General features: G+C 36.1%; 2 protein-coding genes and 1 non-coding gene across 6 annotated transcripts; 2 read left to right on the top strand and 1 right to left on the bottom strand.

Annotated features, from left to right (window-relative positions):
• Positions 1-729: 729 nt before the first annotated feature.
• On the bottom strand, positions 730-838 carry LOC130978391 (small nucleolar RNA R71). Its single transcript, XR_009086037.1, has one exon. It is a non-coding gene; the product is annotated as a small nucleolar RNA R71 (small nucleolar RNA).
• A 3416-nt stretch (positions 839-4254) lies between these two features.
• Positions 4255-8716, top strand: LOC130976002 (peptidyl-prolyl cis-trans isomerase FKBP62-like). 4 transcript variants are annotated; one of them, XR_009084530.1, is made up of 13 exons: positions 4255-4542; positions 4627-4713; positions 5249-5509; positions 5605-5679; positions 5762-5842; positions 5962-6156; positions 6259-6345; positions 6438-6613; positions 7264-7386; positions 7471-7617; positions 7710-7837; positions 8032-8185; positions 8521-8716. XR_009084530.1 is itself a non-coding variant. In XM_057900728.1 (13 exons), the coding sequence occupies exons 1-12, from the start codon at positions 4362-4364 to the stop codon at positions 8176-8178; spliced, it is 1653 nt and encodes a 550-aa protein (XP_057756711.1). In that variant the 5' UTR covers positions 4255-4361; the 3' UTR covers positions 8179-8185; positions 8521-8716. The 4 variants fall into 4 exon arrangements, 2 of the variants coding, with proteins under 2 accessions (XP_057756711.1, XP_057756710.1); XR_009084529.1 differs by having other exon boundaries at positions 8487-8716; XM_057900728.1 differs by having other exon boundaries at positions 8067-8185.
• A 1374-nt stretch (positions 8717-10090) lies between these two features.
• LOC130976779 (adenylylsulfatase HINT3) lies at positions 10091-18780 on the top strand. Its single transcript, XM_057901705.1, has 7 exons — positions 10091-10490; positions 12506-12561; positions 13222-13279; positions 13603-13669; positions 16939-16994; positions 17113-17166; positions 18445-18780. The coding sequence occupies exons 1-7, from the start codon at positions 10275-10277 to the stop codon at positions 18547-18549; spliced, it is 612 nt and encodes a 203-aa protein (XP_057757688.1). The 5' UTR covers positions 10091-10274; the 3' UTR covers positions 18550-18780.
• The last annotated feature ends 446 nt before the right edge of the window (positions 18781-19226 follow it).

Raw genomic sequence — 19226 nt, 5'->3', positions numbered from 1 at the left:
TTTTCGAATTCTCCCTCTCTTTTCTTATTCTATTTAATTATTTATATACTAACACTTCTCTCCACCTCTCAACATCTAAAAATCCGAACCCATTCTTCTTCACTCTTCTCCCCTTTCTTCTACTAACATAAAGGAATCTCTATACTGTGACATAGAGGATTCCTCTTCTTTTCTTGTTTTCTTCTCTTTCATATGAGCAAGAACAAGGAAAAAGGCACTCTTGTTGAAATTGATCCTGAACCTGAAAGGACTCTGAAGAGGAAACTAAGAGAAGCTAAATTACAACGATCTAAAGGTAACCTTTCAGAAATATTCGAACAGGAGAAGGAGATGGCAGCCGAACCCAACAATAATAATGCAAGGAGAATGCTTGGTGACTTCACAAAACCAACGTCCAAATTTGATGGAAGAAGCATCTCCATTCCTACCATTGGAGCCAACAATTTTGAGCTTAAACCTCAACTAGTTGCTTTAATGCAACAGAACTGCAAGTTTTATGGACTTCCATCTGAAGATCCTTACCAGTTTTTAACTGAGTTCTTGCAGATTTGTGAGACTGTAAAGATGAATGGAGTAGATCCTGAAGTCTACAGGCTCATGCTTTTCCCTTTTGCTGTAAGAGACAAAGCTAGAATATGGTTGGATTCACAACATAAGGATAGCCTGGACTCCTGGGATAAGCTGGTCACGGCCTTCTTGGATAAATTCTTTCCTCCTCAAAAGCTGAGCAAGCTTAGAGTGGATGTTCAGACCTTCAAACAAAAAGATGGTGAATCCCTCTATGAAGCTTGGGAAAGATACAAGCAGTTGACCAAAAGGTGTCCATCTGTCATGTTTTCAGAATGGACCATATTGGATATATTCTATTATGGTCTATCTGAATTTTCGAAAATGTCACTGGACCATTCTGCGGGTGGATCCATTCACCTAAAGAAAACACCTGCAGAAGCTCAAGAACTTATTGACATGGTTGCAAATAATCAATTCATGTACACTTCTAAAAGGAATTCCGTGAATAATGGGACGCCTCAGAGGAAGGGAGTTCTTGAAATTGATGCTCTGAATGCCATATTGGCTCAGAACAAAGTGTTGACTCAACAAGTTAACATGATTTCTCAAAGTCTGAATGGATGGCAAAATGCATCCAACAGTACTAAAGAGGCATCTTATGATCCTGAGAACCCTGCAATAGCAGAGGTAAATTACATGGGTGAACGTTATAAAAACACCTATAATTTATCATGCAGAAATCATCCAAATTTCTCATGAAAGGATCAACAGAAACCTCAACAAGGCTTTAACAATGGTGGACGCAATAGGCTGAGCAACAGCAAGCCTTTTCCATCATCTTCTCAGCAACAAACAGAGAATTCTGAACAAAACACTTCTAATTTAGCCAATCTAGTCTCTGATCTGTCAAAGGCCACTTTCAGTTTCATGAGTGAAACAAGATCCTCCATCAGAAATCTGGAGGTACAAGTGGGCCAGCTGAGTAAGAAAGTCATTAAAACTCCTCCCAGTATTCTCCCAAGCAATACAGAAGAGAATCCAAAAGGAGAGTGCAAGGCCATTGATGTGATCAATATGGCCGAATGCACAAGGGAGGAGAAGGACGAAAATCCTAGTGAGGAAGACCTCCTGGGACGTCTCTCAAGCAAGAAGGAGTTTCCCATTAAGGATCCAAAGGAATCTGAGGCTCATATAGAGAACATAGAGATTCCATTAAATCTTCTTCTGCCATTCATGAGATCTGAAGACTATTCTTCCTCTGAAGAGGATGAAGATGTGACTGGAGAGCAAGTTGCTCAATATTTAGGAGCTATCATGAAGCTGAATGCCAAGTTGTTTGGTAATGAGACTTGGGAAAGTGAACCTCCCTTGCTCATTGGTGAACTAGACACCTGGATTCAGAAAATTTTACCTCAAATGAGACAAGATCCGGGCAAATTCTTAATACCTTGTACCATAGGCACCATGACCTTTGAAAAAGCTCTATGTGATCTGGGGTCAGGGATAAATCTTATGCCACTCTCTGTAATGGAGAAGCTGGGGATCATTGAGGTACAACCTGCCTTGTCCTTATTACAATTGGCAGACAAGTCATTGAGATAAGCTTATGGAATAGTAGAGGACGTGTTAGTAAAGGTTGAAGGCCTTTACATCCCTGCTGATTTCATAATCTTAGACACTAGGAAGGAAGAGGATGAGTGTATCATCCTTGGAAGACCTTTCCTAGCCACAGCAGGAGCTGTGATAGATGTGAACAGAGGTGAATTAGTCCTTCAATTGAATAGAGACTACCTTGTGTTTAAGGCATATGGCCATCCCTCTGTGAAAAAAGAGAGTGAGCACAAAGAGCTTCTCTCAGTTCAGAGTTAAGAAGAGCCCCCACAGTCAAACTCTAAGTTTGGTGTTGGGAGGCCACAACCAAACACTAAGTTTGGTGTTAAGACCCCATATCCAAACTCTGAGTTTGGTGTTGGGAGTTTTACAACATTGACTTGATCACCTTGTGGCTCCATGAGAGCCCACTGTCAAGCTAATGACATTAAAAGAGCACTTGTTGGGAAGCAACCCAATTTTTATTTATCTAATTTTAATTTTATTTTATTGTTATTTTGTGTTTTATTAGGTACATGATCATGTGGAGTCACGAAAAAAATATAAAAATTAAAAATAGAATCAAAAACAGCAGAAGAAAAATCACACCCTGGAGGAAAGACAGACTAGCATTCAACGCCAGTAAGAAGCATCTGGCTGGCGTTCAACGCCAGAACAGAGCATGAATCTGGCGCTGAACGCCAGAAACAAGCAACATTCTGGCATTTGAACACCAGGAATGTGCCTTGAGGAAAGCTGGCATTGAACGCCAGTAACAAGCATGGAACTGGCGTTCAATGCCAGAAACATGCTACACATGGGCGTTGAACGCCCAGAGTGTGCATCATTTCGGCGTTTAAATGCCAGAATGGTGTGCAAAGGCATTCTACATGCCTAATTGGTACATGAATGTAAATCCTTGACACCTCAGGATCTGTGGAACCCACAGGATCATCTCAAGATCTGTGGACCCCACAGGATCCCCACCTAACATATTCCCACCTTACCTCCTAATCCTATAATACTCTTCCCCATATCACACTTCCCAACAACTTCAATCTCTCTTCCCAATTACCCCCTTCACCACTCACATCCATCCACTCTTCCCCATAAACCCCACCTACCTTCAAAAATTCAAAAACACTTTCCCACCCAATCCCACCCTAAATGGCCGAAAACACCATCTCTCACTCTCCTCCATATTTTCTTCTTCTTCTTCTTCTCTTCTTTCTTCTCTTGCTCGAGGGCGAGCAATATTTTAAGTTTGGTGTGGTAAAAGCATAAGCTTTTTGTTTTTCCATTACCATCAATGGCACCTAAGGCCGGAGAATCCTCTAGAAAAGGAAAAGGGAAGACAAAAGCTTCCACCTCCGAGTCATGGGAGATGGAAAGATTCATCTCCAAAAGCCATCAAGACCACTTCTATGATGTTGTGGCAAAGAAGAAGGTTATCCCTGAGGTCCCTTTCAAGCTCAAGAAAAATAAGTATCCGGAGATCCGAGATGAAATCCGAAGAAAAGGTTGGGAAGTCCTAACCAACCCCATGCAACAAGTCGGAATCTTTATGGTTCAAGAGTTCTATGCCAATGCATAGATCACTAGGAACCATGATCAAAGTATGAACCCAAGTCCAAAGAATTATCTCACAATGGTTCGGGGGAAATACTTAGATTTTAGTCCGGAAAATGTGAGGTTGGCGTTCCACTTGCCCATGATGCAAGGAGATGTACGCCCCTACACTAGAAGGGTCAACTTTAATCAAAGGTTGGACCAAGTCCTAATGGACATATGTGTGGAAGGAGCTCAATGGAAAAGATACTCCAAAGGCAAGCCAGTTCAACTGAGAAGACTGGACCTCAAGCCTGTGGCTAGAGGATGGTTGGAGTTCATTCAACGCTCCATCATTCCCACTAGCAACCGATCTGAAGTTACTGTGGATCGGGCCATCATGATTCATAGCATCACGAAAAAACAAAAGAAAAAAAAGGCAAAAGACCCTTTGTCTAGAAACATCCTGACCCTTGATTCTCATCTTGCACTTGCATCGTCACGGTCACTCATCTCTCCCTCCAAGGTAAACCCTTCGTCGTGGAACTCTCTAGAACCTCGTCAACTCTCCCCTTCAACCCCAACAGCACTATTCATTCAGTAAGAATACTCACTCCCTTAAGATCCCTCTTCTTCGTTTTCCTCGCTCTTTATTCAGTAACTGTACTCACTTCCCTCTTGTCATATTCATTCTCCGAAGAAAAGGAAGCGAAATGGAAGAAGACTTCGACATGCCCCAAGCTGAGGAGATGAACGAAGACTTTGATCTCCCCGACGAGGACCCAATCCTGAAGGTTGGCGAGGAGAAGGAGATCGGAAACCAAGGCCTCAAGAAGAAGCTCCTCAAGGAAGGTCAAGGCTGGGATACCCCCGAAGTTGGTGATGAAGTCGAAGGTATTTAATCTTTTTCTACATTTTCATTTCATTTATTAATTTATTTTGTCATCTTATTTTATATTTATTTATTTAAATTGATAGTTCACTACACGGGGACTCTGCTTGATGGAACGAAGTTCGATTCGAGCCGCGATAGGGATAGCACTTTCAAGTTCACTCTCGGACAAGGTCAGTGATGTGCTCTTATTTGTTTATTTGAATATTTTTGGATGTTTTGGTGGTGTTGTTATCATGAGAGTTTGAAGCTATATAGCCTCTGATTTTGACTTAAATTGTTTCTGGGAATGTTTTCATGAAAAACCTTGTATGGGTGGGTATTATGTTTTATTGTGTATGAATGGCATGATTTGGTAAAATAACGGCTTCATGCTTTGCTGCTTTCACCCAGCATAAGTATTAGGAAGCCATAAAGTTGATTTTGTATTATTTGGATTGGATTCACAATTCACATGCAGAATTTGGGAAAAATGATAATGAGCTTTTACTATGAACCTGGGATTCACTGTGAACGCTACATAAGGCACCATTTCATTTATTTGTGTTTATAGTATGTACATGTTTGTAGTTATAAAAGGTTTTTCAGTGATATGGTGTCGAATAGGGGTTCACCGTCATCACTCTCGTGGAACTGGTGTGAAGATTGCATGTCAGTAACCTCAGTTATCCGTTGAAAGTGTTTGTAACTGATGTCATCTTTGTGCAGGGCAAGTAATTAAAGGATGGGATGAAGGCATTAAAACCATGAAAAAGGCGGAAAATGCTCTTTTCACCATCCCTCCTGCGCTAGCCTATGGTGCATCTGGCTCACCTCCAACTATTCCTCCGAATGCAACACTCCAGTTTGATGTCGAGCTTTTGTCTTGGACTAGTGTAAAGGACATATGTAAGGATGGTGGTATATTTAAGAAAATACTTAAGGAGGGGGAAGGATGGGAAAACCCCAAGGATCCTGATGAAGTATTAGGTATATTGATATTTATCATTTAGTTTATTTCATTTGATTTAGGCCTGCATTATTTAGCTCAGCCGTAACTGATACTGTATTGGTTGATAATATAGTTAAGTATGAGGTTCTTCTGGAAGATGGAAAGGCTGTGGCTAAGTCTGATGGAGTGGAGTTCAGTGTCAGAGAGGGTAATTACATTTAATTTCTGTTGGCAGTAATATATTGTTTCCATTTGCGGTATATCTAAGACTATCTTTTAATCAATGGTAGGTCACTATTGTCCTGCATTGTCAAAGGCTGTTAAAACCATGAAGAAGGGAGAGAAAGTTATTTTGACAGTGAAGCCACAATGTAAGTTGTCTACAGAACAATTTGGCGATGTCACCATCTTTAGAAGAATTCAATAATATTTTTTATGTTCTCCACTTTGTTACTTAATTGATAATTTTATTGATTTCTTGGATTTGTAGATGGATTTGGTGAGAAAGGGAAGCCAGCAGATGGTGATGAAGGAGCAGTTCCACCAAACGCAACATTGCAGATTACTCTCGAGTTAGTCTCCTGGAAGACTGTGTCTGAGGTAACTGATGACAAGAAAGTGGTGAAGAAGATACTCAGTGAAGGGCAAGGATATGAGCGGCCAAATGAGGGGGCTGTTGTGAAAGGTGACTATTAATCATTGCGAATGTTGATGATTGCTTTATCATTCAGCCAGTCCCTATTTGCACTGTTTCTAATAATTTCTTTCTCGTGTACAATCTTACCAGTGAAACTGACTGGTAAGCTGAAAGATGGCACTGTCTTTGTGACAAAGGGCCATGAAGAGGAGCTGTTTCAATTTAGAACAGACGAAGGTGCATTGAAATATGCCAGGGTTTTTGCTTCGCCTTATCTTTCATTTTTACTTTTTGGGATTCAAAGTGATGTGATGCTTAATCTGAAACAGAGCAAGTCATTGATGGGCTTGATAGAGGTGTAATGTCCATGAAGAAAGGTGAAGTGGCATTACTGACTATTGCACCTGAGTATGCTTTTGGTTCAGCAGAATCCCAGCAAGAGTTGGCTGTTGTTCCTTCTAACTCAACTGTGTATTATGAGGTGGAGCTAGTTTCGTTCGAGAAGGTGAGCCGATGACAGAGAGTTAACTGCCATTGTGCATGGATTTTTATTTGTTCTTGTTATGGTAAAATAGTTACAAAATGTGTTGCTATCTTTCGAAAACCGACAACCTAACATAGCGAATGGCTGCTCACAAGGGGCTGAATAATACTGGAGAGACAGCAAGGCAATTTGTACATATTGCAGCACTTTTATAGCTTGGGATATGTTCATTTCTGTGCTTGCACTTTGTACCTAACGGTCTGTCTTCACATTTAATAGAAGCATTTAAAGTACATAGATGTAATTACAATGCACTGTTGTCCATTCAGTACGAGTACTACAACATTGTTTATATATTTATCTGAGGCACTGTCAAGTCTATCTGTTCTCTCCATCATCGAATGAAAATCAGTTTCAAATACTGGAGCTAGGTTGGGGCAATTACAATTTCAGTTGTCATTTTCTTGCTTAACACAACAAAATTCTGGCTTGGTAGAAACTTCCATCCTTGGTAGGAGTTGAAATAAGAACAATGTTATGTAACTCGTATTTTTATGGTTTACACTATACTTTCTATTACGTGCTCGTGTACCTGTTCATTTTTTATCCATTGGATATTGTATGTCCACTGTATTGGAATTTTAACGCAATTAATTCTCCTATTCTTTCAGGAGAAGGAGTCCTGGGATCTGAACACTCAAGAGAAAATTGAAGCTGCTGGTAAGAAGAAAGAAGAAGGAAATGTATTATTTAAAGCTGCTAAATATGTAAGAGCTTCCAAAAGATATGATAAGGTAATAAATGTCAAGGTACATATTTAAATACGGCTGTAGATGTTAACGCATCATCTGAGGCGTTCTTGTTTAGGGAACTTCCAGGCAGTAAAGTTTATAGAATATGATTCCTCCTTCAGCGCTGATGAGAAAAAACAGGCCAAGACCTTGAAGGTTGCCTGCAATCTGAACAATGCTGCTTGCAAGTTGAAGTTAAAAGAATACAAAGAAGCAGAGAAATTGTGTACAAAGGTTTGGTTGCAGCCTCTCATATTGAAATTACTTTCCTTTAGAAGCCTCTGACCAAAAAAAAAAAAAAGTAATGACTTAATACGGAATGGTAGGTCCTGGAGCTTGAGAGTACCAATGTGAAAGCTCTTTACAGAAGGGCCCAGGCATATATGCAGTTGGCTGATTTGGATTTGGCTGAATTTGACATTAAGAAAGCTCTTGATATTGATCCTGACAATAGGTATGTACCCTGAATAGTCTGCTGTTTTTAATCTTTATGGGTGGGTTTGCTTTTAGCCTGCTTCAGATGTTATTTATGGAGGGTAATTACCTTCACTGAATTACTGCCTTCTGTTTGAAAAAGTAACTGTTAGATGGGAAAATTGTTTTTTCACAAATAATTTCTACTGATCGAGTTTAGCATGTTTTTGTAAGCTGCCATGTCATTGTTGTCGATGTGTGTCAACTAGGGAGGTAAAGCTGGAGTACAGGACTTTGAAGGAGAAGGTTAAGGAGTATAACAAAAAGGAGCAGAAGTTTTATGGAAACATATTCAACAAGTTGACAAAGGCTGGTTCTTGATTTCAATGTGAGTATTGCTATATCATCGGTGCCGGGATTGACCTTTTTGCTTCTAGTGTGATTACATTTTATTTTGTATTTTATCTTTTTCCTTTGAGCAAACCACCAAAATAGAACCAGAAAATTTGTTCCGGACAAAATAGTTTATGACCTGCAAAAGATGCTAATTATTTGATAATAAGTCTTCAAAAAAAAAAAAAAAAACGAGGCTAGGCTATGACCTTCATTCTCGTTTGGATTATTTTTTGAACTACAAAATCTTTCATGTATTATTAGATTGAGTAGTTAACTCATTTTATTTTCTGCAGTGAGTTGAGTTTATATACTCTCGGGTTATTGCAGAAACCGACTACTCCACGGTATCAAGCATGTGTTATTGACAGCAACATGTGTATTTGTAACGAATTATATATTTGAAACTGAAGTTGAGGGCCGGCTCTCTGGGGTTTGATCTTTCGGTGTATTGATTGTGGACTTAAACGTGACTATGATGAGGACACATTCATTTCATAATTGATATTTGAATTTGAATTTGTAATTTGACTTAAAACAACTGATTAACCACTAACCAAGTTTCTGAAAATCGAACTGGTGAAGAATCGGTTTACGAACTTGGATCCTAGTTTAACTAAAATAAATTATAATAAAATAATAAGATAAACTCCTAAAAATGGTAATAAGTTTGTCACCAACAAAAGTAACATTTGAATATACAAATGACAAATAAATCTGAATGGTTTGAAAATGTGATAAAATAACAGAAATATTATATTTTTTTATAAGTGATAAATAATTTTTGCATTTAATATGTGATTAGATTTAAGTGTTTGTTGTTATTTTTAGATATCTATTTAGAAGGTGAAAATGAAGGGTTGCAGCAGAATCGGATTTTAAAACTTATATTTATACATTTGAAAAAAAACAAGTTATTCAAAATAAAATAAAAAAATCACTTGGTATAAAATTAGTCAAGGAATGATCTCATTTTTTATTTTTCTATTGCTTGCAAAAGTCGTGATAAAATCTTATTTAAGTTTTTTTTAGAATGTATATTTAATTTAATATTTAGTTACTTTTATCATATTTTAATAGAGGAATGTTAGGGGGACAATGATTTTGTTGAACAATATGAACATTACCAATCAAATAAAAACACACTATATCTCCAACTTAATCCTCTAAATTTTAATATTAAAATAACTATTTGTATATTAATAAAATGAACATCCGATATATTTATTATTTACATTGTTTAATATTTTTATTGTTTACCTATATTTTGTTTAATATTTTCATTGTTTACATATACTTTTCCATTTTAAAATTGTTTAAAAATTTATTTGTTCATATATTTTAAAAATATTTTTATTAGTGATATAAAATTTGGGTACCCGTTTATTCTAAAATAATATATAAAATAATAAATAAATATAAAAAATAAATAAATTCTAATATAAATAATTAAAATACATAAATTTAAAATATAATATCAACTAAAGTGTAATTTAATGTAGAAAAAATAGTTATTTCTGATCATAAAAAAATTGAATATTGACAAAATTGATAAAAAAAATTAAACTAAAATTTATACTTATAAAAAACTTATACTTTGAATTTGAATTTTAGTTAATCTGTTTGTGTATATTTGTATTTAAATTAAAAAAAACAATAAATTTATTTTGATGTGTTTGTTTTAATTTTTTTTAAATTAATGTAATAAAAAGTTTGAATAAAAGACTAATTTAAAGGATACCTAATTTTTTTTTTTTTACTAAAAATAGGAAATTCGAACTCGTAACCTCTTAATTTAAAAGATTTCTAGTTAAATTGAATAATTTGCTCATTTTTATTGTATACAAACTAATTTCATTTATTTATAAATAAATTTATGAGTATTATTTTTTATCGTGAAATTACGTAAAGACAAACCACGGAGAGGGGGAAGCGTGGTGACTGGCCGTTGCATTGTTCCTGTCCCTCTCACTCCATCTTTCCTATCCAGTCGCAACAAGTCGCAACCAGTCCACCTCCACCATGCAATGCTCTTCCTTCTCTCTCCTGAAACCCAAAACCCACATTAGCTCTTCGATTTGATCATGGACGACTCAGCTAGAAAGAGGCTCGCAATCTTGTGCTCCCATCTTAGCCCCTCCCCCTTTTCTCCCGATCCCACTCTGACCGCCGTTTCGGGCTTGGTCTGTACTTTTTCTTCTTCTGATGCCGAGACGCAAGTGGCTCATACCGAGAAGCAGAATTTGCAAAATGATTGTATTTTCTGCAAGATTGTCCATGGGAAATCACCTGCTTGGAAGGTATGCATGCTTCTCATCAGTTAGGGATATGAATGAATAAAAGAATATTATTATATAGAGGATATTAGTTGTCATATGATTACTATGTTTTAAACTTGGGACTTAAGAATAGAATGTTCTAGAGTCTTTTATATTCCTATATAATATAATGAAATAGAGAATGAAAGTACTTCGAGCTAGTAGTTCGTATGGTTTTAGAGTAATTTTAGTTCAAGGAAGTACCTTACTTGGAAGATGGATTGTTCATCATTTTTTTTGTAACATCTTGTTTTCTTTGGCTTTTGTTACTGATTTATGATGTTTATTAGTCGTTGAAGGGTGATTTATATCTATTTGTCCTGTTTCAAACTGAAATTTTTCCAAAAAGTTGAAGCATGGAGAAACTGATGTAGTTTGATTGAACTTGCTGGGTCATTTGGTTTTAAGGGTAAACTCTTGAATATTGAAGCCAAGACCAAATGTTGAACTTGAACTTGAGGAAAACTGCTTAATGTTGAGCAGTTAGTCAGTCATACAACTTATTGGTCAGCAATTGCCATTACATGTCCTGGTTCATCAAACTATCATTGCCCAACTGCCCGTGATTCTGATAGCTTTTGTTCATTTTACCTTTGGAATTCTCCCCTAATTTGCCAAATAATGGAGCTTTTAACAAGAATTCTCCTCTAATTCTCCCGATTTTACCTCGTCTCACTAAGTTGGTTGACATACATTAACAGTCACTAAATGAGTGTGCAGGTTGATTTGGTTGTCAAAAGACTCAAAAAGTTAAATAGTTTCTGCTATATCTTGCTGGACTACGTAATAATGACTTCTGGATAAAGTAAGCCTATAAAGTAATAATTAAGAATCGACCCGTTTGATGGGGTCGGCTACATAGTTAAAATAGATGCTGAGAAATCAGACTGTGCTGCTCCCATGAAATGAAATAGTCTGCTTCTAAATTGGAAGAATGTGTATTTAATTATTTATATAGAAGGGGGTTATTGAAAATGTTCTTTGGTTTCAACTGATCATTCTACCCAGGACTATATTTAGGATTAGTTTTGAGTAGGGAAATTATTGAAGTGTAGGTGGTTAGGTGTGAGGGATAAAAGCTGTTGTGTGGGACAACTTCACTGGAATCTAATAAATTCACGAATTTTGATCTCTCAACTTTTATTCTCAATATACTATATTACATTGACTTAAATAAAAGTCTGGAACCATAATTACAATATTATTTAATATGAAAACCATAACCATTAGCAGTTCTAGACTTCTAGACCTTAGCAATTTATTTATGTGCATTGTTGAAGTTTCACCATGTATATAACAATAGAGCATTTATTAAAATGTTTTGCTAAGGTAACTTATTAAGGTTTCAAAAGTGATAAGTTTTCATGGGGGAAAGTACACTTTGGAAACTCTCAATGCTTTCAATAAACTGAAAATTTATCCCTTTGGATGGAACTTATTTGAAATTTAGAGATGGAATGGGTGAGTGAATGAGTTAGGAGATGATTTAGAGGTGGAACTTTTTATATGTAAACTACAAACAGGCACAATATTGATATTCAGGTATGTATTTTACTATTTTATGAATTGTGAGCACTAGATATTCAGCTAGATTTTCCCATTGTTAGCTTTGTTGGTTTTATGTGAGCTTCTCATGCCACCATGTGATCCATCCACAGGGTTGAGTAGTGGAATTGGTCTCATGCAAATGCAAACTAAGGTTGCTTCTATAGATTTGAATAATGAGTCCAAGTGTCCAACCATTCTGCTGTGATAGTAGATCTTAGCACTAAATTGCCCTTAATAACATTTAAAGTTTAGACATAAGGTAGTTTCTGAAATTGTGAATCATGTCCTTTGAAATTCTTCCAAATATTTGTATATTTTCAATCATTAGATGTAACAACTGTTTTTATCATTTCTAACTTTTTATATATAGTCTAATCATGTTCTCTCATTACCCTATTGTGACTTTCGTTTTTGTCTTTTTACCCCTTTTTTTTGGTGTCAATCAACAGCTATATGAAGATGACATGTGCCTTTGCATATTGGATATATATCCACTGAGTCATGGGTAAGGTATAATATGTCCATGGTGCAATTTTATATTTTCATAGGTATATAATTGTGAGGTGCAGCTGTGTTTTGCGTTATTTCATACCTTTATGCACATTCACACGTTGTCATAAGTATATTAAAATTGAAGATTTTTTTTAAGCACCTAATTGAAGTGGAGAACCACACCTTAAAAGTTAGCTATTAAGGGGAAGAATCGCTTTTCCTAAATATAACATCAAGCATGCCATGCTACTCTTTTTGGGACTTTGGGCACCACATAATACCCAAGTCCCTTACACATTTTATGCAGTTTTGTATATCGTGATCCTGAAATTGTACCCTTCGTGATGATAAAATATGATTGCTTCCCCTTTTACTTACTTCGAGACAAGATGTTCTCAAGGTTTATTCTTAATAGTTAAAATGTTAATTTGGATGTGAACAGAAAAGAAAGTGATGAGAATTTTGTTCTGAGAAGAATTCTAATTCTGAAAAATCTTTTTTTAATGCCTTAGTTAACTACTATGAATGTTTAAAAATTTCATAAATTTTCAATAGCTTATTGTTGGATTCGGTAATCATTTGTACGTGAAATTCATGATCCAATAAATTTACCTTTTCAACTATTCTGCATATCATTGTTTTGTCAACTTCTAACATGCACTTTGTTTACCAGGCACTCTCTTATTATTCCAAAATCTCATTTTCCTTCACTGGATGCTACTCCTCCATCAGTGAGTGACTACTCATAAGATTGAAATTATGACATTTTTTCTGTCTTTACCCTGTTTAATTTTAGGTTGATGATAAATCGTTTCTCCATAAGGGAAAAAAAAATAGTGTTTAGGATTCTTGTTATATATGATACTGCTATTGTTAACATTTAAAGATAATGTGTCTACTGCTTAGTTTCAACCTAGCATTTTACCAAGCATGAAAAGTTGCTAAGTAACATGCAACCGAAATATAGAATAAATGGCGTGCTTGTGTTTAATCAGTTTATGTATTCTGTACTTCTGTAATGTGAGACAATTATCCTAATTGGCCTATGGTACAGGTGATAGCTGCAATGTGTTCGAAAGTACCGTTTATTAGCAATGCAATCATGAAGGCTACTGGCAGTGGTATGTAGTTGAACACTTGTATTTCTATTTGAGCTTTTGTTTCCTTTAGTTCTGCATTTACATTTTGCTCATTTTAAGCAATTCTGTTTATGGATAGCAGTAGATACATCGCTATTACTCATCTGGAAACAATGAGGGAAAGTCATTAACTTCTGTAAATATCAAGGTTCTTGTTGAGTGATGTGGTCTTTATGAATCTTTCATACTTCAAACGTTTTTTCATACTGGTTGCTTGTGTACGGAAATTATAAATTGTCTTGCAACTGTCAATTTCAAATCAGCTTCAAAGAAGTCCAGTGGCACACCAGGTCTATATTTAGCACTGGGATAAGGGAGTCTGGTCCTGCTTAAGCCTCGGCTCGGATTGTACCTGAACAATAAATCACAAAACTGTTACAAGAGTACTAGGAAGGCTAAGTAAAGGGAAAAGCAGCCGGATTTGAAAAGAGAGAATGAAAACCTGAATATAATTGCTCTGGTAAATGGTAAATGGATATCTAAACATATCTCAGTAATCCCTATTAGACTGGTAAATGGATATCTTTCCCTGCTTGGTTATAAATTCTTGAAAAGTGTTTGAAATGAAACTTATCCCTGGTAGGATAGATGGGCCAATTCAGGTGAGATCCAACGTAGATCGAACTTTTAGATCACCTGTGGGATCCAGGGTATGGCTTTAGTTAACAGATTTGCGAACCGCAGTCCTAAAGAAACATGTTTTGTGGCTGTTTATCCCCTGTCCAAATTTTACTTGAAATGTGAATCAATCTCAATTTACTTAATCATGCCATGTTGAATAGGATTATGAGCCGTGCTAGCTATTGTATATTAGCTTATGAATAAGGTTACTGGAGAATTAGGGAGCATGATGCAAATTTCATATGGGAAGTAAAATCTCAATTCTGATCTCTCTTCTCAAAGAGAACTTGATGAGAATACCCATCCTTCAGAAGAGATGCTTGGAGATATTTTGTGATTTTTAATTGACTATGCAAATGGAGTTTAGGTAAAAGAAATGATGGAGGGAAATCGTTCCAAAATCTGCAGTTGTGATACAGGAGCCATTAGCTATCGTTATATGTTTACTTGAGAGGAACAAGAGGGAATATGTCTGGATGTAAAGGGCATATGGTTGGTCGCATCAAGTACAATACTATATGAGTTAAATGATTGAGAACATTAGTTCTTACCAAACAAAATCAGAGCTAGGTTGCATAGGTTGCTTGCAAAGATGGAAATCCTCTCCTATGCCCCAACCATCTACCAATGTCTTTTCAGCCACACTTTTGATTCAAGTAGTCATGCCAACACCTAGGAGTCACAGATCAATTTTGCTCATGTGTCTCACAAACGTGGGACATTGATGCATGGCTGACATGAATAACACGATTAGAACACGGAAAATATTGAACCCTTTGCTTGATAGACCAAGACTAATGAACTCTTTAACCCAAAACATAAAGTAAAAGGAAGATCCCCATTTTCTCAGAAACTATCTTTTTCCCATTTTTTCCTTTTCTTTGAGATGTCACATGATTTATGAAATGCTTAAATAGGAAATGCATAGGACAACATAAAGCACGAGTACTCTGTTTTCTGGGATGGGTTTAGTAGTAATGAACATTGGTTGTTTGACGTTCGCCCACATATGGAAGTACTGTGAATCTTATATCTATTTTGTGTCTCCTTGGCCCAGCCAATGTCTTTGCTTATGCACATGCAGAATAGCTTGGTTTATTGCCTGCAGATTGGAGCAGGCCAATTCCAAGTTTGTTTGACAAACCAAAGTGACATGACACACCTCAAGTCCTATTCTTTATCTTGTGCAAACACTTTGCATGGTAAGATCAATCCTTGCTCCATGATGACATATGAGACTGTTAAACATCCACAAGGCTCATGATGCAATAGCTTAACCAAAAAAGTTCTGACCCACGGTGACCACAGAGGCTTAACCCTTGGAGGTCCCAACAAAGCAAAACCAGAACTGTCAACATGAGGCCATTGAGGCCTTTTTCAATGGCAACCAACATCTGGGTGGTTAGGAATGTGCTGCAGGGGAATGTCAGATTAATTGACCGCCCAATTCTAGCTTGCATAGGGTTCTTCTTGAGGATTTGAGCTGGCCAAAGGCCCCTACATGCAGTTGTTTTGGAGTCTTGCACCTGAAGTGGCCTATTTGAGGCTGCAAGGAGTTCTCATCTATGGGGTCTTTGTTTGCGCTGCGTCCACCATGGCTGTGGGGTGTTCTTCTGTGATACCCTTACTAAGGCCTAGAGTTCCTTGTCTGTGGATAGCGTATATGGAATTCCTTGCAGAGCAGTAATGGAATACATAAGAAAATTGAGTGGAGGGAAAAGCAATGGTAATCTTATGTGATTTTCAAGTAGTTTGACATGTATTAGTCAACTTATGAGTAAACTTGTAAGGCGTAAGGATGCTAATTGGTGGAATCTCCTGAGGTTGCTCCGTCGACCGACCCAGATCTTCTGTCAAGCGTTCAAGTGAAAGCATGCCCGTAAGGACTCGAAAGATGGTGAACTATACCTAAACAGCGCAAAGCTAGAGGGAACTCTGGTGGAGGCCTGTGGCGATACTAACATGCAAATCGTTTGTCTCACCTATGTATAGGGGTGAAGACTAATCGAACTGTCTAATAGTTGGTGGCTGCTAAAGTTTCCCTCAGGATAGTTGGAGCTTGAGTATGAGTTCTATTAAGTGAAGACAATGATTGGAGGCATCAGGGGCACACCACTGCTGACTTATTAGGTAGGATGACGCAGATACTTTGTTGAGCGGTGCCACAGAATTGAAAGCTCTAAGTAGGCAATTTTTGGCAAGCAGAATTGGCGATGCGGGATGAACCGAAAGTCGGGTTACAGGGCTTAACTACATACTAACCGAGACCCCAAAGGGGGTGTTGGGTGATTAAGACAATAAGATGATGGTCATGGTCGAAATTCGCTATGTGTGTGATAACTCACTTGTTGAATCAAATAGCTCCAAAAATAGATGATGCTAGAGCGCTTGACCTATACTCGGCCCTCGAGGCAAGGGCTATGCTGCGATGAGTAGGGGAATGGCGGTCGCTGCAAAATCTAGGGCTTGAGCGGCCATTGGTGCAGATGTAGGACCTCCATATTAATAAGATTCTTGATGGTGTTTTGTGTCATTGTCCAATATCCACACTTGTTTCTTCAGTCTGTTGATCATCGTTTGACCTTACATATCACCCCATAGAGTTTTGTTTAATGCTTGGAATTCTGCAGATTCATTCAATCTGTTGATTAACAATGGAGAAGCTGCTGGGCAAGTAATATTTCATGTAAGATACTACATCTACGTAGTTACTCGTAATTTTGTGGAATCAGTCATTTTCTTTGCTCTCTACATGTTTCAATTTATGAAAGGTCGTTAATTTTACTATATATCGTGCATTGCAGACACATATCCACATAATTCCTCGGAAAGCATATGATTGTTTATGGGCTTCTGAGGTAATGTCATCATATACTTTTTATGGGACAAAAGTCTTATTGCTATAATGCTATTCATGTTAGGTGTCATGTTTTGATAACTAAATTTTCTTCAAAAGTGTATTTTTTTTTTTTTAATCAAAGATAGAGAGACTCGAACTCGCGACCTCTTAGGTGAGTATGAGGAGACTATGCCATTTGCGTTATAACTCATTGGCCTTCAAAATATGTATTTGCTTATTGAAATTTATTATTAAATATATTATCGAGTCTATTATTTTAATAGTATATTCTATAAATAATAGAGCCAAGGTATTGATATTATTACATATGCTAGGTGTCAATATTTTTGAAAAAAAAATTTAAAATATCTGAGTACTATAAAGTTACACAACATATTTGAAATAACTTGATATTTTGCAAGCACAACATATAATATATATAAATAAGGATTAAATACAAAATCAATGTTTAAGATTGTTTTAAAATGACAAAAATATCTTTTTAGATTTAAGGTTATTTAATTAAATTAGAAATTAAAATTTGAATTTGATTCTAAAAGGCTAAAATAGTTAGAGTTTATTTTAAGAGACTAAAATGCTCTTTTAATAGTAATTTCAAAATGACAGAAATATCTTTATCAAATTAATGAAGAGCATTTATTGTATTAGAAGTTAATTTTTTTTAAAAAAAATCTGAAATACCAGTGGAGTATATTTTAAGAGATAAAAATACCTTTTTAGCATTAATTTAAAATGATAACAATACCCTCATAGAACAGTACATGCATAATTCTACAAATAAATGTTGTATAAAAATAAGAGTATTCCTGGATATTTGATGTCACTAAAATTTTCATAGAAAACCAATACATCAATGTATGTTTCTTATGTATTTTTTTAATTATAATTCAACATATTTCATTCTATACAATTTCGAACATTGGATAATTATCACTTTTAATATATTCATTTAGATTAACGTTAGGGAGTTAATTTTTTTTCAGTTAACATCAGCTATTTTTTTAAATTATTTTGTTTATCTTAAATTCTAGATCCTAGATTATAAACTTTAAAGAAAAGTTGGTTAATGTTGGCTAATTAAAAAATAATTTCCTTTCTCATTCTTTTATTCACAAATTTAATGATGATAATATCTTAATTTTGCACTATCCTTTTACATTATATCTCGTGCAACGTACGGGCACGTACCCTAGTTATTCTTTCAAGTTTGATACGTTATGGCCATAATGATTATATGGCAAGAGCTCAAAAGAGTAATAAAACTTCATGTTTATAGAGTTTGCGAAGGCGTCCCCTTAAACTAGATGACAAAGTATCGCAGCTTGCAGCTCGTATTCAGGAACAGTTGCCATCAGAAGTTTTGCCAAGACAGCAAGAATGAAGATTTTCGTTCAAGTAAAAGTTAGATGTGTTATGAATCTGTCATAATTTGGTACTTCATATTTTCATGTACAGAATGAATGATACGTGCACAAAATAATTTTCATAAGCAACCATCACTTTCAGTGAATGAGTGGTTGAGTTTTATAATCATTGCTTATTTGCATTTCAACTCAACCCAGAACATCTCAATTATTCATTCAGTGAACACCAGCATTATGTAAGATGTTTCTATATGTGTGCATAATTTCTCTTCATTTTATGTGCCAATGTGTAAACTGTAAACTACTAAACTGTAGTAATGTTCAGTAAAATTTTATGTTTATTGAATTTGGTCAAGAGCAATTCGGCGGCCCCTCCCATACACAAGCCATAAACGTCCTTTTTAGTTTTTACCCAATGTTCTGAAAATTGGACTCAGCTGGTTCAACCGGGTTAATTGAGAACCGATTTCTTAGCTAGTTCTGTTGAAGTGAAAAACTGTCCGACAAAAAAATTGGTGAAAAAATCGATCAAACCAACGGTTAATTAATAAACCGCATGAACTAGATTTTTTTATGATTTTCAATTTAAAAAACAAAATAAAAAATACATAAACCCTCTCTCTTTTCTCTCACACACACCACCCAGCTTCTCTCTCTCTCTCTCTCTCTGAGCTCCACAGAAGATGAAACCCTA

Source organism: Arachis stenosperma, chromosome 4 (assembly GCF_014773155.1).
Source record: "Arachis stenosperma cultivar V10309 chromosome 4, arast.V10309.gnm1.PFL2, whole genome shotgun sequence".
Lineage (NCBI taxonomy): Eukaryota > Viridiplantae > Streptophyta > Magnoliopsida > Fabales > Fabaceae > Arachis > Arachis stenosperma.
This window is presented reverse-complemented; position numbering and strand designations above follow the sequence as displayed.

Bases quoted from the DNA above. Each gene is read 5' to 3' on its own strand.
- LOC130976002 (XM_057900728.1), top strand. From the start codon at position 4,362: ATGGAAGAAGACTTCGACATGCCCCAAGCTGAGGAGATGAACGAAGAC. The intron at 5,843-5,961 runs GTAAGTTGTCTA...TTGGATTTGTAG, and splicing joins TTTGACAGTGAAGCCACAAT to ATGGATTTGGTGAGAAAGGG. The intron at 6,157-6,258 runs GTGACTATTAAT...CAATCTTACCAG, and splicing joins TGAGGGGGCTGTTGTGAAAG to TGAAACTGACTGGTAAGCTG.
- LOC130976779 (XM_057901705.1), top strand. From the start codon at position 10,275: ATGGACGACTCAGCTAGAAAGAGGCTCGCAATCTTGTGCTCCCATCTT. The intron at 10,491-12,505 runs GTATGCATGCTT...GTCAATCAACAG, and splicing joins GGAAATCACCTGCTTGGAAG to CTATATGAAGATGACATGTG. The intron at 13,280-13,602 runs GTGAGTGACTAC...CCTATGGTACAG, and splicing joins TGGATGCTACTCCTCCATCA to GTGATAGCTGCAATGTGTTC.